Here is an 18,178-nt window from a genome sequence, read left to right as displayed (position 1 = left end):
ACTCTGATAGGCGGCTGAGCCTTCAATTGATAGCACAAACTCTAAACATGGCAAAAACAACCATTTTCCGCATTGTGACTGAAGATTTGAACATGAGAAAGATGTGTGCCAAACTGGTCCCAAAAGTGTTGACCGATGAACAAAAGGACATGCGAGTGCTTCGGTGCCGAGAAATGTTGGAAATGTGTGAAAATGATCCTAATTTTTTAAACTCGGTTATCACTGGTGATGAGTCATGGATTTTTGAGTACGACCCTGAGACAAAAAGGCAAGTTCAGAGTGGCACACCCCATCGTCGCCCTGTCCCAAGAAGGCACGCATGAGCAAGTCCAGGATCAAAACCATGCTCATTGTCTTCTTTGACGTCAGAGGCATTGTCCACCACGAATTCGTACCTACCGGGACTACAGTGAACTCAGCTTTCTACTTGGAAGTGCTCAAAAGACTGAAAAGGAGGGTCTCGTGCTGCCGAAGCGACATTAAGGACATGTGGAAAGTTCATCACGACAACGCGCCGAGTCACAGCGCCTTCATTGTCAACGACTTCCTGACCAGGACCAACACCCCATTGGTTCCCCAGCCTCCCTACAGTCCTGACCTGGCTCCCGCTGACTTTTTTTTGGTTTCCTCGGTTAAAAGGAGTCATGAAAGGAAAACATTGGGACACGATTGAAGGAATCCAGGCGCGTTACATCGGCTCTAAAGGACATTCCGGAAAAGGCCTTCCAGGCATGAAAACACTGCCTCCAAAGTGTATCGACGCAAGAGGGGTGCTATTTTGAAGATTTTTTATTATTTGTATGAATATATTCAATAAATGATTTTTTTACGAATTTGGTCGCATTATTTATGGAACGCACCTGGTATATGTATGTATCAATGTAAGAGTTCAGCCGTCGGTATGAATAAACTAAAATTTGTAGTCTGTAACTCGGGGTACAACACAACAGCCTGAAGCACCATGGACAACAACATTGGCTCTGGGTTAGTGGCGGTTCGTGACATTTCACTCTGGCAGGGCTGTGCCGCCATCTCTTCCCCCTCCCCAATCAGTTCAGTTTTTACTGACCAACACTACGATATTTTTAGCTATAATAATAATAAATAATAATCCTATGACATTGGCTAAATAGAAATCTGCTTCAGAGACAAAATGATCACGTAGCAAAAATCAGATAACATTGAAAATATCTGGGTTGTCAGATGTATCTGCCTGAGTGCAGTCCAAACTGCTCACAGAACCTAACAGCACAAATTAACTTAATAAGAAAGCAGGATCAACAACATTCGTTGCCAAACAAGAATAACAAAATAATGCATTCCTTATTTCACATCCGCACAGCCAGTCAGCGTGTTTATAATGTGACAGGCTGAATTTCCTAGTTTGTATTTTAGTTCTTATAACTCTTGTGTTCTTCTGCAATATTTAAATTCAGCCAAGGAGGCCCTAAATTCTAGCCTATGTTCAAAACTTAAATTCCTGTCACTACTTAAAATGCTACTTACAGAATTCATCTTCTTTGTCTACTTAAATTAAGATCATAACGCTTGCTGTAGTTTTCAACTAATCAAATTAACACTAAGCACACGAATGAAGATATTAACACGAGATTTAAATACCGAAGGTAGAATTTACACGGCTATTTAAACTAGAACGGTGCCGTAGTTTTATATGTGGAATCGCTATACTACAATGGCACTTATGCACACATTAATAGGCTGACAGCTACTGCAATCATGACTACTATGGCACTGCACAGTTTCACTGATCATAAACTACAATAAGACATTTGCAAAAATAAATGAATGTTGCCGCGGGCTTTGCTGGACAGACCATACACCCGCCTGTACTCTTCCTTCCCCTGACAAGCCCAGATCATTTTTCAAGTCTCCTCCCATATCCTGCACACTTGCTAAACTCTAGGAACCTACTGAGGGATCTGGTTCCATGACTAAATGGTTAGCGTACATGCGGGCTGTCTTCACCATTTCATCTTCATCATGACGCACAGTTGCGTCAAATCAAAAGACCTGCACCTAGATAGCCAAACATGTCCTCAGACACTCCTGGCACTAAAAGACATGCGCCATTTCATTACCAGAGCCTGACCACCTCAAGACTAAAAAGGAAACATTTTGCTTGCTGAACGGCTGCCATGGTCTTGTGCCATTCCACTATTCCAGAAATAAAAATCAATCGAGTTGCAATTAAAACAATTACTGACAACTAAATTAAACGTAATGAATGACATTACAAAATGTAACACAATGTTGAAATATATAGGATCGTAATGGCATTGAAAGAGAAAGTAAGAATTCGAATTGTTAAAGAACCAACACTGTACAAATGAAGAAGTAAGCTTAGGAGGCAGACGTATTGCGACTGGGAAGCAAACTGAATCTTTTAAAATATCAAGAAAGAAGATAGTTTAAGATAAAGAAGTTATTATCCTTGACGGAATAACAAAATAACGCAAAACAGAGAAGAATATTAATATAAAACACGTTATACGTATATTTAAGATACGTAACAAGACTTTATCAGCCATACTATAGATGGAAATAAAAAGGCCTTGACCAGAGAAGTAAGTGGTTCATATAACGCAATATCATCATTGTATCATTCATAAAGTAATTCTAAACAACACAAATTGAGATAATGGCAGACATCTTGGAGGTGTGATGGAAATTAAAATACCCCCTGTGGGTGGGGGACGCAGACGAATACATCCATGGTATCCCCTGCCTGTCGTAAGAGGTGACTAAAAGGGGTGACCTAGGCGCGGACATGGATTGCGGTTTGGTATAATACTTTGGAACCCCTGTGGATGGGAGGGGCTAAATATATTCACAGGTAATCCCTGCCTGTTATAGAAGGCGACTAAAAGGGTCATGTGACCATGGTCCCCTCTTTATTTTTTATTGTTTTTTAGGGTTAGTTGTAGACAGATTAAGAATTCTCGATGTGCGTGCTGTTCGGAGATGGACCTCCTACGTGTGCGATTACGCTTGAAAGCCCGTGCAGTGACCACCCAGGAATCGGCGGGTGGGAGCGTCATGTACCCTTGCAGTAGTATCTGTCGGACAACACAGGTTCCCGCATAGCCGAATGCCAGAAGGCCATATTGTTATTAGTTTTTTAAATTTTTTCTGTATATTTAGTGCTCTGTACACTCTATGGGGTACATGCTATTGCGGGTGATTGGAGGAAGGGAGTCCTAGTGCTCATTGCTTCAGAAGACGTCTCCTTCCCTCACGAGGTTGGCGAAAGCCGCACCTAATCCGGCGGAGGTGGCATCGTCGACCAGGGCTTGGAAATCATCTCCCAGCCCATCTAAACAAGAATCGACGATGGGAAAGAAGAGCGCTCTTACAAGGCGTTCTTCCACCTCTCCTACGAATGGGGTCTCACGCCCTCCACCCAGAGGGTCTGAGTCTGCGCCAGTGGGTTTTCCTCCTGGAAAACGTGTGCTCCCGTCGTAGGTAGAAACCCCGCCCTCAGACTACGTCGAAGAAATTCGCCACCGGATTAGGTTATGCACATGGAGCGTTTATCTCCATCTCCGGATGGGAATGTGAGTGTAGGTTAGGTAACATTTTGCTGCTTCTAAACCCCCAGAAGTCCACACCCACACTATGGCACTGTTACAATGGAACTGTAATAGTTATGATAGGCATCTTGCTGAGCTGCACCAGCTCATTAGCGAGTATTCGGCGAGTATAGTCTGTATTCAGGAAACAAATTTCAGACCAGGTCATACGGTCGTGAGAAATTTTCGACTATACACGACAGAATGACATTATGCTGACCGTGTTTCTGGTGCTTTGGCATTTTTGTCCGTTCTGATACCTAGAGCGAAGAGATTTCACTAAGAACTCCGCTGGAGGCTGTAGCAGTTCGCGTTCCGCTGCCTGTCATAGCAACAGTATGTAATGTTTATTTCCCACCAGGCCAGCCTCTTAATATAAATGATGTCACTGATCTTATGGATCAGCTTCCACCTCCTTTCCTCTTATTGGGAAATTTCAACGCCCATCACCCCATATGAGGCTCTGAAGCGCCTTGTCCCAGGAGAAGGGAGTTTGAAACATTAGTAAGAGCTGGATTTATGTATCTTGAGTACAGGGGAACCAACTCATTTCAGTGTATGTAACGGCGCATACTTTCGCATAGACATCACTCTATACAGCCGAACACTGGTTTCCCTGTTTCAATGGAATACACACTATGATCTCTGTGACAGTGACCATTTTCCCATTGTTCTTACTTTATTGAAACAGAAATCTGTCGAGGCTCCTCTTCGATGGATTTTTAAACATGCTGATTGGCTAAAGTTCACAGCACTAGCTGTTTTTAATGACGTGACCAGGCAGAGCATAGATGGTGATATCAATTACATAACACAAGTTATTCTTGCTGCTGCTGCTGAGGAGTCCATTCCCTCTTTTTCAGAGACTCCTCACCGAAAACTCACTCCTTGCTGGAACAAAGAAATTGCAGCAGCTAGAATGCTGTCGCGCTCATAAACGTTCACAATTAAGTATTTATTATTTTCCACCTAGTCGATACAATGATTGCTTAAGGCAATTTAATGGTTAAAAATGGTACATGTTTTGTATTTTATCAACATCTTCAGCCACATAACACTGTTTAGATAAAAAAAATATAAAATTGACAAAGTAATGCTTAAGAGGAAGTGTCCTTAAAATTAACATAAGATTGACAACATTAAAACTCTCTTGAGTTTTTGTTTGTTTTAATGTTGTCAATCTTATGTTAATTTTAAGGACACTTCCTCTTAAGCACTACTTTGTCAATTTTATATATTTTTCATCTAAACAGTGTTATGTGGCTGAAGATGTTGATAAAATACAAAACATATACCACTTTTAACCATTAAATTGCCTTAAGCAATCATTGTATCGACTAGGTGGAAAATAATAAATACTTAATTGTGAATCTATTGAAGTGCGATACGGACCATGAAACTGATTTTATGTAACTCATAAACGTTATCGTAGGCAGTCTACTGTGGCCAACTTGATAACATTTAAAAAACTCTGCGCTAAGGTGCAAGTTCTTATTCGCCAAAGTAAGAAAGCTTCGTGGGAGAGATGTGTCGTTTATGATGTCACATACTCCATCATCTCAAGTGTGGACTAAATTTAGACGTATTTCAGATACCCAAGGAATCATTGCAGGCAATTTCATCACTTAACCACTCTTGCTTGCTAACAATCTAGCTAGTCATTTTGCGGATGTGTCTGGCTCCGGGAATTACCATCATGATCAAAGTATTCCTAGATATCAAAAGAATGTTTTCATCAGATACTTGAGGAGAAAGAAGTATAGAAGGCGGTGATAAAGAAAGAGGCACCACTTCAGAAGATCTGTAATCTGGAAACTGGATGCCACATGATGATTAATTAATTTTATTGGACCACTTTAGTTGATTTTATAAAAGGAATGAAATAGTTTCTTCATACTTCCTCATTGTTCACGTATCAAATACATATCTTCTTAGGCATTCGGTTGCTGCCTACAGGTATACCGGTAATGATTTTTTGTCCAAGTGTATCAGGGTTGCTGATTCTGGATTCTTAGATGACTGCAGAGACATTTCTATAGCCACAAGCTCTACCTCAATGCTAGCACATAAAATGCATCAAAGCTCTAGGTCATTTCTTCTGTTTTCTTCGTTCTGCTACTGTTTCTTTTATTGGACTTGTGCCTGTGTTGCTGTTCCAAGTGTGGGCTCTTTTGTACAATATGTAATTGAATCGATCATGTGGAAATGGGCACATGTCCACAAAAGTAAATTTTACAGGAGAGACAAAAACTGAATAAATGATGAATGCGTGAAACTATTAAAGCTGCATTTTGGCAATGCATGTAACTAGTAAAGTGCCTTTTATTTCTATAATACGGATTTGATTCCATTTGTAAAGGGCAAAAAAATCAAATTTTGTTTTATGAAGATGTACCCTTCTCCAAGTGAATGAAATTTTCTTAAAAATTGAAAATGAAAATGAAAACCTACAACCTGTTTTCCAGTCATTGACCGGGTCAGGGATGTAATGAATGAAGCAGATATAGGCTATTAGTACGATGGGGTCGCCACTCCCAAAGTGATGTATTAATGACTGATAGATGCTATGAAATGAGAATGGAGAGTGTTGCTGGAATGAAAGATGACAGGGAAAACCGGAGTACCCGGAGAAAAACCTGTCCCGCCTCCGCTTTGTCCAGCACAAATCTCACATGGAGTGACCGGGATTTGAACCACGATATCCAGCGGTGAGAGGCCGACGCGCTGCCATCTGAGCCACGGAGGCTCTTTCTTAGAAATTAAACACACATTTTTCATCCCTGTCTTTTTAATTTTGTTTTTAATTATATTTTATCATTACAATCATAAAATTATGGAAAGATCCCAAACAATGCATATAAATCACTTTGATAAAGAAAATCAGTAATACTGTTCATTACATCTTATAAGATATACTTTCCACTACATTTTATATTGCCGTATGACCATTATAATGAATAGATTGTAGTCACCAACTGTAAGAATAAAAACAAGAACTTTAAATAGCTTCTCTGTAAGAGGGTCGGAATGCTTCTTCTTGCAGTGCTTCCTGCTCAGTAGTTCGCCAGTTGTTCACAATGTCATGGTAGAAACTGATATGTTCATCACCAATATACTGTATCGATTTCCTTATGTTGTTTATCTTTTTAATATTAATAGGAATGTTTTTCGTTATAGGCTTCAGAGTCAAGCAGTGTTGGTAAAGCGGGGCAAAGTCCAATTGACTTAGATAAAGCCGGAGATCCACTTGGATACTAGAATTCCAGGTGCTGTTCAATCACATTGAAATTCATTGTACAAAAAATCTGGAAAGATATTTCGTCCTTTCTAGCTATGTTTCTTCCTAACAAAGTACTTGATAACACTAATATTTTTTGCATGGATCAGTGCATCTCCATTTCAGCTACAGGAAGATTCGAGAAAACATGCATTTGGAGAAAAATGGACTTGTGCACTTTCCCTAATGACCGATTTAACTGTAAATGAATATATAGAAGTGATTAAAATATTTTCAAGCTTTCTTGATTTACATTTTTCAAAGTTTTATATTGCAAGTATTTTAGGATGGACAGCTGAAATATATGTTCCAAGATGTAATCTTACAAAATGTACCCTTATTAGCTTCCCATATTATTCTCTGTTAACATAATTGGTAATTGGTGTTCATGAATGGTAATGTTGTATCATGGGTAGTGTAGCTGGGTCAGATCATAGATGCTGCTTGACGGTCTTTTTACTTGGGCCTTTCCACTATGTAATGGTTTTGAGAAATTAGCATTTTGAGGGATCATTGGTGAAGTATTCTGTTCATTGATGAGAGCTGTTTGCTTTCATGCTCGTTATGTTTATATCTGCAGCAGCAGCCAGGTGAGTGACATCTTCTGCAACATATAAGGCTGTGATGCACTGGACCAACCCGGGATCATGGTATTTGGGGTGAAGGGGGGGGGATTGTTTTAAGAGGAAGTATAGCTGGACAATCATCTTGTCTTAGCTCTAATCAGAGTGAAAATGTAAGACCCAACCTTGAAGAATGAAAGTGCTTGCAATAGAAAGGAAGAACATGAAAAGTAGATATCCCAAGAACATGACTTTTTATGGTACATCCAGAACATTGCTCTTTTCATTCTGGTACCTATCATTCAACAATGGAGTGATGTATTACTTTAACAGGACAACACCTGGCTCTGTACTATACTGTATACAAACCTACCTGCTCCCCTAGGTGTTCATTATATCTACTGTCCATCATGATTTCCAGATTTGGGTAAATCTGATCTTTGACACCTGCAATAACCTTTGCTCAACCACACTATGATTCTCCATCCTGCTGGACGACGTTCATGTATTGAACCCTTGGTGGTCCATAAAGGACACCTTCCTTCCTTACCTATCAGCAATTAGCATGAGATCTGTCTCTTGGGTTGTTACGGGCACTTAGTCACTTGCTGATGTAAGGTGGGGCTTCATGTTATTGAATCTAGCTACTTGAATGAAAGTCTATTCAAGAAATATTTTGTGTTTGTTAAAGAAATGACAAGGAAATTTTTTTGAAATTAATATATAAGCTAATTTGGACTCATCTTGTCCAATCAATACCACAATAATTACAACGCAGAGGAGCAGAATACTGGTTTGAGCCTTTGACTTAACTGCCTGATGGGCATCCTTACTAGAAACCTTTGTCACAAATTATGAATGAAGAAAAGAAAGTCTGGAAATCCTTAAATTCGGCTTCCATGTGAGACTGCATGTACCATCATAATGATTCGTGATGGTCCAGCCCTCATAACACAAACTCTGGACTCTGGGTATAATAAAGTCCAATCGGTGTGTGCCACACAGTGGTTGTACTGTATGGACCCTTAATTGAATCAATGTGACCTGCAACTATGTCATGGACCAACATCTAAACTTCTAATTTACTTTAAAGTCATTGTGGATGATGCCCGCAAGGAAAATGATGCTATAGTGGCATATGGCCTTAATCTAAGCCACTGAGGTTGGTGACCCCATGACCATCCAAGTTTCTAAGCTGAAGGCTAAACACAATTAAGTTACATCGGTTGATGACCAAAGTTTCCACTTTACTAATCCCAGCACATTTAATGCTCAATCAATCAGTCAAATAATACAACAACGACAACGACGCTCACAATACTTTGTGGCAGTAAAATCCATTACCTTCGGACATGTCCCCTTAAGCGTTACATTAATATTTGAACTTTCCAAGAAAAATAAATAAGATTTCCAGAATGCACCTTCAAGTTATTCACTTAGTTTTAAGTTATCTCACAAATACGGTTTCCACTGAGTTTAATAATTAATAGATTTAAATGATTTTATGAATCTTAATTAACAACAAATTCTATCTGCGTGGACGAATGGTTTCTTTAACAAGTCCCTACTCAAATTCTGACGTAATTAATTTTAATTCCTTGATAAGGTTTATCGTTGTTTGTTATCATGCAGCTGGAAGAAAATTTACATAATTTATTTCCAGTATTATATCTTATTTCATTACATCACACTGTAAGTTTAATCTAATACTAGCAGTTATTACTACTTGGATAACCCTAATAATTAAGTACAAAACAAAAAAGTCTGCAAAGTAACTCACCGCAAAATGTAAGCCAATTACTATGTCATATACCATCATGACATTTTCATAAAGCTTTGTACACCCCTCAAAATAAATCGCACTACCATCAATTTTGGACACCCTGAAATTGGCTGACTTCACTCATTATAGTCTAACTTCGTGGTTTCAAATATACATTCAGATCTCGGTTAAACAAATTACTATTATCTAATAACCTACACATTACTCCCGGATGAGAATTTCAACTAGTTCTTGCACATTTATGGTCTCCATTTAAAGAATACAATCTCATTTTCAACACGTAACAGGCAGCACAAATACCGCTATCTCCGAGTGGCGAACTCCCGATCAGCTGGCGGCATCCGAAACAAGCGACCCTCCTTGTCAGCGCTAGAATGAAATCTTCGATTTCACAAATAGAATTATAAATACGATATTCCTGACACAAACAGATATGCACATAGATTTACTTTTAAGATGTCATTCCGTAATTATACACATTGCAAATTAACACTTACGTGGATTATCTCGCACTTTTCCATCTCAAACATTACACGAATATCTTCCTCGGGCTCACGCAGAATCCCGTCATCATTACAGGCTTCCAATCACCTGATTCACAAATCCTACCTCAATTCATACGACAATTTTAACCTCTTGCTGCAAAGAGAATGGAATAATAATACTTGGAATCCACGATGCATAATTTCGCACAATACTTTAATAACGAACAACTTCTCATAACATGACCTCGTATTTTAAAAACTGGGTTTTCTCAAAAATGACTGTCAAACTTTACTGTTATTCATTGTCAATCAGACAGTTTAAACGGACATCGATTGGCCCTACTTTCATGACAGATATTCACCGATCTGCATTACTCAACACAACCACGCGGTTACACCCGATTGAAAATGGGTAACCACAGATATCTTGCACCACTTTCATCAGTTCAAACAGAAATTTTTTTATGTCAGATAAAAGCATCTTAACTTGACACCACAAAATACAGGCAATAACTTCACGGAAATGACAATCTCCTTTGGACATATCACTTCGTAACCCTCATTATTGACAATTTACAACACGTTACACGGCACTCGTAATAATTTATAAAATTTATCCAAGCAGAAGAAGAAACATATGACCTTTTGTCATATTTCTGACATTCACGAAACAAATGGGTGACCAAACTGTGTCATAAATACCCATTACAAATACATTGAAGTTTATCATAAAACAAGATATAATAGGTGGTGATATGGCATTACACCTACCTAAACTGCACGTCTGCTTCCATTTTTGGCTCACCAGCAACCCTCTGGTATTTATTTAGTCATTTAAATATTTCTGGCTTCACATTTGGTTTTTTCTTTCCTGAAAAATAAAGCATTAAAAAAAAGAAATGCCATTCACTCTGTTTTCGCAGATCGCACACGAATGATTGCATTTGTTGCCCGCACACGAACTACTTTTCTTTACAACACAATATATTATAATTTCACAAATACTACTTCGGTATCTTGACCGTCTTTACATCAGATTCATTCTGCGATGAACAACTACCTCTACTTGGAGTCAAGACCCCGACCACCTCGGCCAAAATCTATATTCGCTGGACTTAGTCTATTTCTCTACGATCGATTGACTCAACAGTATAACCCTCTCTCACAGTATAACCCTCTTCAGTGATACAGTACAGAGTGATTTCAAGATGGCGTCCTCTCTTATTTATAGATTCTGTCCCCCCTCTCAGGCATTTTTCTTGCCACCAAGAAAATCTGCATACTTTTCCGACTTTGTGGAAATGTATTTAAGACAGTTTTTGCTGTAACCAAGTACTTGCTAACCTGCTAGTGACATTGTTTATGAACTTTTAAAATCATCTCACACCAAATTAACTGGTTAATTGACATCATTTGATAGGCACTATATTTTGATGACTTGGCGTGGGTAAAATAAACACGTGCGTCCTTCATTAAATATCCACGGAAATGGCTTAGCAATCTCAAATCTGTCTTGCTGAAGACCATTTGTCTTACAGATAATTATGACACTCATTATACTATGTTCATGGCTAATTTCTTTATTTAAATATACTTATTTAACCAAAACTTTCTTCTGTATCCATCCACCTTCGACACGTGCGGATGATGTCACATCTCATAGCGTGGGAAAGAAAGCAGCCATCTTTCTGCCTCGTGTCGCCTCTGTGATATATATATTCGAGCTTCTCATTATGATTGACATGGGGTCTCATATGGTAACTTCAAGACTCAGAATTCTTGGGACATGAAGGTCATGGGTTCAGTATATCCATGTTTGAGCTATGACCTGCACTGTTGCTAGAGGAGGGTATGCGCAGTACTGAAACAGTTATTCACATGCTTGGTAAATTGTATATACATGAATATGGCCTTGTGCAAATGATTTGTTTGCTGCCAGTTCTGTATGTGAATAAAATTTTCATAATTGGGAACATGATCTTTAAGGCGTTCCTTTTTAATTTTCTGTTAGTGTACGTGTTACCCTGATAGGGAGATTCTTCGGCTCCTTGGCATTCAGCATTCAGGCCTTCTGTTCAGAGTCCCTCATTCGATTCTTGGTTGTTCCTCTGACTTGGGGGCTGGGTGTTTTGTGTTTGCCCCACACACTCCTCTACATATACACGCAACGCAGCAAGGCAACCAATCACCACTACAGAAATATACAATCGTGCATACATTCCTCTACGTAGGGTTAGCATCAGGAAGGGCATCTGGCTATAGAACAATGCCATATCCAAATGTATGACAGTTCGAACCTGTGAACCCACCACAGAAGATTACAAGGAGGATTCAGACGCATCGTAAGCCAACAGAAATTTTCATATTTTCCACATGCCATACAAACTATCCATCAAATTCTTATTGTTGAAACATCCGTCATTTGTAAAGGGAATATTTTATTAAGAGTCATTTAGAGGCAGTAGTTATTGCAGTGCACCCAATTGGTTCCTTTTAAATTATAGGCCATATGCCAAGCAAATCATCCTCAAGGTTGGTTATCTATGATAGCTGGGATAATATTAAGTATTGCTTCTTGAGTCTGATCATATGTGGGAATGATTTGCAATAATGTTTTCCTTTTATTTGTTTGCAATTTGATCAATTTCTGAGTAGTCTGAAGGAAATACCAGTTGAAATATTGCATCATTGATCTAAAATTATCAACCATATGAATGCAATTAATCTATCCTAGTTTTCTGATGTCTCAACTTGCGTATAGTAGTCACAAGCATCCTGGTACAGATATATACTATGAAACAGCCATTGCATTCCTTAAGCTGAACTTGTTTACTGTTGTTCATGAGGAAAGGATATCTTATTTTGTACACTTGTTAATTTGTACTTCTTGGACATTACCCACATCACAGAGTGATAAATAATGTACCCATTTTGCAGTAACTTACTTGTAACAGAATAGCCACAGTGTAAAATATGTATGGCAATAGTGTATAGAAGACTCGAGTTGTTCAGAGAGGTTCTGGAAGGTATAGAGGATGGCATCTCTATAAATGGTGTAATGCCTTTTAGTTCTGGTGTTGAATATCTTGGTTGCACCATGTAATGAACAACGTCGTTATGCAGTGCGAGTAAACAAGACCATCAAGGAAAAGAAGATAGCATGCTTTGGCCACATTGTGTATTGAAAACTACCACCTCCAATCAACTTATACTTCAAGGAAAAATAAAAGGAAGACGAGGACCTGGGCAATGACTCATTTCCTGGTTGGAAACCCTGAAAGAGATTGTATTGTGATAATTATTTATTTAGTGAAAGTGAGAGTTCAGGTGAACCTAGTGATGATGAAAATCAGTCGTTATGAAGACGGTGGTATTCTCGAAATTGTTTTACCAGCAACAGTTGGTTGTGACAGGACTTCATACTGCTGTAAATTCCCCCAAATGTGTAGATTCTGTTCCTGTCCCAGATAAGCTACAATTTACTGGGCAAACAAGTTTGAAAAATAGATACTACTGATATTACAGAACTGAACTTCTTCAAATTAACTTTTCTGAATGATTTATGGTTAATTTTCTATGTATGTATTTCATGTTTTTGTGCATGAGTTTTAGAACACTGTGGAGAAAGCAAGCCAGTCTAAGACAGTGAAAGATTTAATGTTCGTGGATCTCTGAATATTCATATGGATATTCCTTTGATTGAAAATAATGCTTCAAACCTCCACACATAATAAAACAAAGGCAATCCAAAGGTCATTGTTGTATTTATGCATTTTGGTTTGCTGAGTCTGTTACAAACACCAGCACACCACTCAAAAACCTAGATATTTCAATAATAGTAATGATTTTAAATCTATGGCCTTCTTCAAAAAGGTTTGATTTAGTGAGTTATCGCTGACTTGGACAATACTAGGTATGGCGTTTTGGCAGTATAATGAAAAAAGTATTTTGTGTAGTTTATCTTTTGGTATTGGTCAGCACAGCATTTTAATGAATTTGTATATTCCGTGAGTACATTTTTATTACTGTGGTAGAGACATGCCTTGCTGTTTTGTAACTCTGTGTGTGTGTGTGCACGTGTGTGCGTGCATGTGTGATATGTTCGTTTCCATGTAAAGTACCTTATTGAGGCTGATATTTTGTGATTAATGTTAAAGAAACAGAACTTAGCGACTGAGATGGCTGTCTTCGATCATAAGGATGAGGTATAGAATAAAATTTAACAACTGGCTTGTGGTGAGGATGAATACTGAGAATAAATCCACAGTAATACAATGTGCCGAACAAGTGACTGTGTGCTTTGGGTCATGGAGCTGTCGTTTTGCATTTGGGAGATAGTGGGTTTGAACTCCACTGTTGGCAGTCTTGAAGATGGTTTTCCGTGGTTTCCCCATTTTCACACCAGGCAAATGCTGGGGTTGTAACTTAATTAAGGCTACGGTCGCTTCCCACTGCTAGCCCTCTCTTATCCCATCATCACCATAAGACCTATCTTGGTTGGTGCGAAGTAAAGCAGATTGTGTAATAAAAATAATAAAAAAAATAACAGTATGTATACAATCATGTTATCTGTCACCATACCAAGCAAGTAGCTTCGTGCTTTGGGTCACATAGCCATCAGCTTGCATTCATTCGAGAGATGTGGGTTCCAACCCCACTGTCGGCAGCGCAGCCCTGAAGATGGTTTTCTGTGGTTTCCCATTTTCACACCAGGCTGACTAGGAGGATTAAAATAGTTTTGTACAATTTTGTAAGAAGTTCAACTGTCAATACGGATTCAAAATGAGATTCATAGTCTGTAATAAAGCAAATTGTTAAGGAAAAATGTCCTCATAAATACAATTTACGATACTTGAAATTCATGGTGTGATAAGTATGTTCCTGCTGTCATAATTAACTGTGACATATTGTTAAATTGAAGGAAATTTTCACATTTGATGTACTGGTAGGCAAAGTAGATGTGTGTTTGTAATGTTTTTATTTGGTTGATGTTCTCCTTATTTTCTCTTTGTAGTTGTCTAGTTCTGGAAGAATGGCAGATCGCAAGGCGGAGTTAGAGAGAAAAAAGGCAAAGCTTCAGGCCATTAGAGAAGAAAAGGAGCGCCGGCGTCGTGAAAAAGAGCAAAAAGATGTAAGTCATATTTAATCCTTAAATGAAGTCGCTTTTTGTTGATTTATATTTTACATAGCTCATGGCTATATTAGCCTTAGTTATTACTCACTGCAGATGTTCACTGGGTTTTGCCACTTTGAGTAATTTAGCAATTTAATGTAACTGACAAGAGAAGCTGAGATATTTGCAATTGGACTTGAAATACAGTATTGTGGCAGTTTTGAGGGGTAAGGTTCCTAGAGATATTAAAGATTAGTTATACTGCTCTTGAGTTCAGATTTTCAGTGTCTGGGAAATCCATATTGAGACTTCGTAATGTACAAAAATTACTGCTTATGTTTTAAGTGGGTGGTCTTTGAATTCTTAAATGATGAATTGTCCAATGCTTTGGTGGAAGGAGACTTCGGAACCTAGGAGAATTGAAGTGTCTTCTCAGGAAATAGCTACAGTTGAAGGACAAAATACTTGCGCACTCTTTCCCACACTCTCTCAACTGCACTCCCAATTACTCTTCCACTACTGGACTTCTGGACTCGGGCACACTATCCCACCCAATCCCACACTTCCCACACTCACTCAACTGCACTCCCACTGAATTGTTGACTTTAGAGGAAATAGCCACTGCTGAAAGAAAAAAAAAAAGTATGTTTTGGTACATTTGGAGACCAGAAAGCTTATGTTGTTTTAAGAGGAAATAGCAAGAATTGAAGAGCAGAAAGCTTATCTTTTCTTCAGTGGATATAGCTGCAGTTGAACAAAAAGATAATCTTGTTGTGCAAAAACTAGTAATGAAGTTACTATCAGAAGTAGAAAATGTTCCTGCATACTGTTGATGTAAGAAAATAGTCATTCTCTTCCTTTTCAGATCTTCATGACTTTGGAGAGTAGACTTTTGTAGCCAGAAGTCATCAGGCACTTGGATCCAAAGGCACCAGCTTTGTAACTAATAGGATATTGGACCTTCTGTTGCTTTTTTGACAGTGATGAAGTGCTGGAGGAATTTGTTTCCATTATTTTTATAGGATGGTGGATATTTGACGTGCATTTGTTACTTAAGCTGGTCTAGCAAGCAGTTGATGATTAAGTTTGTCCCAAAGATGTTTTGTGATTTAAAGTTCGTGCTTTGAGTAGGCCTATCAAGCAAGTTAACTTGATTTTCTTTACACTACGATATGGTTGACCTTGCTTTATGAACATATTGTGGTGATAAAGAATAGGGCTTATTCCAAACTGTAGGCACAGGGTAGGAAGCATATTATTGTCTAAAATATCTCTGTACATATGCTTGAATTCATCATTCCTTTAATTAAAACTGATGTCCAAAGTCCAAACTAGGAAACTCTGGCTCAGATCATTACACTACTGCCACCAAATTTCACTGTCAATACCTATTGAGTTGGCAGCGTGTTTAGAGGCGCATAGCTGTGAGCCTGCATTAAGGATATGGTGGGTTCAAATCCCACCATCAGCAGCCCTGAAGATAGTTTGCTGTGGTTTCTCATTTTGACATCTGGAAAATGCTGGGGCTGTACCTTAATTAAGGCCATGGTCACTACTTTCCCAGTCATAGTCCTCTCCCATCCTTGCATCGCCGAAAACCTTCGATGTGTTACTGTGATGTTGAACCATTAGCAAAATAATTCACTGTCAACACAACTCACATTGACAAATACCATTTGCCAGGCATCTGCCAGGTCTACACATATCCATTTGAGTGGTAGAGTATGTACTGTGGTGCAATCTGACTCATTGGTTGAATGGTCAGCGTTGAGGCCTTCGGTTCAGAGGGCCCTGGGTTCGATTTTCGGCCTGGTTGGGGATTTTAGTGATTACATGCCTCCATATAGGGTTGGCGCCAGGAAGGGCACCCGGCCGTAAAACAGGGCCAGATCCACAGGTGCAACACAGTTCATTCGCACCCGCAACCCCACAGTTGTGGAAAAAGTGGTAGAAAAAGTAGTAGTATGTACTGTGATGCACCTCCTTCCACTGCTCCACAGTCCAATGACTGTGTTGTTTTTACCACTCCAAACAACATTGGGGATTGGTGCATGTGGATTGGAGGCTTCCTTGCAGCTACATAACCATGAAAACCCTATGTTAAATATGTGGCAAACAGTCCTATCACTGACATCTCTACCTGAGCTGTTACAGAAGTCCTGTACAATCTTTGACACGGCTGACTAACCAGTAGTGTGCAGAATACACTTCAGAGTCGGTCCTTCGTGATAGTTGGGTTCAGTGCTTTTCCAATGCTTCCACTTGACAGAAAATTTCTAACAGTGGCGGGACACCTATAACTGCTGAGAAATACCGTATAATCTGGAATACCACCCGCACTGTTTTTTCGAAAACATCGCTTCCAAAATTGGGTGCGGGTCTTTTTTCAAATTTTGTGAAATTTATCTTTCCGAATGCGCGTAAATCTGGCATCACTGCTCGTGCGGCTTGGCAACAGTGCTCTCAGTATACGCTACTTCCGTGCTTGGCGTCAGTCTCACGCACGTTCTCGGAGTATCGACTTGAATTCCACAAAGCGTTTGCAATCTTTTACTGCGAGTGAGAAACTGAAAGTAGTTCGGGAAGCTGAAATTATTGTAAGTTGTGCCGCCGGTAGGAAATACGATATTGACGAGTCGTGTATTCGCGATTGGAGAAAGAAGAAAAATGAAATGGAAATGTAGCATTTCTAATGCTATGGATGGCAGCGATGACATTTTGTGGTAAGGTGATGGTGATGAAAGTTCCGAAGTTGGTATTGATGATGATGATGATGATGATGGTGATGATGAATGAACTAAGTGGATATTGTTCTGGAAATGTTTGTTTACTTTTATTTGTATTTTCTAATCATTTGATCTGTGTTTGTAAAGATTGTAAATAATTTTGACTCCACTTTCTTTTAAAATTTTGTTCTTTCAAAATAAGGGTGCGGGTCTTATTTGGTGGCGGGTGGTATTCGAGATTATATGGTAATTTGTATTGTAAAGATGGAAATCTCCTAAAAGTACCATAACACTTGATAAGAACCAGATTCAGTACACCTAATCTGTAGTATCAGCATAAAATAGGTATGTTTAGGAAAAAAGGTAGCATTTTCCTATAATTTTCAAATGTAAGTTTGTTATATCCAAAAGGACAGGGCAGTTAGAAAAGTATTATTTCCTGGCATACCGGTAGTTGGAAAACGCTTCATCTCATGGAATGGCCATTACAGTGGTACGGCTAACTCCTCAGCTTCTTCTGTTCTTCCTCCTCCGATTCACTGCTTCTATTATGAATGACTAGTTCTTTCACTTCAGGAACACCTCTCACCTCATTATTATAGAACTCAACAATCTTCTCCTCGGCATGTTTCATTTTATTT

The 18,178-nt window shown here is 38.9% G+C and overlaps 1 protein-coding gene across 9 annotated transcripts in view; it reads left to right on the top strand.

Annotated features, from left to right (window-relative positions):
* The window catches only part of sw (short wing), a 207,023-nt gene that overhangs the window by 15,717 nt on the left and 173,128 nt on the right, over window positions 1–18,178 (top strand). For all 9 annotated transcript variants that reach the window (XM_067137238.2, XM_067137237.2, XM_067137242.2 and 6 more), the window contains one exon: window positions 14,713–14,829. In XM_067137238.2, coding sequence (XP_066993339.1) covers window positions 14,713–14,829 — 117 coding nt within the window. The remainder of the gene's footprint in view (window positions 1–14,712; window positions 14,830–18,178) is intronic.

This window comes from Anabrus simplex, chromosome 1 (assembly GCF_040414725.1).
Source record: "Anabrus simplex isolate iqAnaSimp1 chromosome 1, ASM4041472v1, whole genome shotgun sequence".
Classification (NCBI taxonomy): domain Eukaryota; kingdom Metazoa; phylum Arthropoda; class Insecta; order Orthoptera; family Tettigoniidae; genus Anabrus; species Anabrus simplex.
This window is presented reverse-complemented; position numbering and strand designations above follow the sequence as displayed.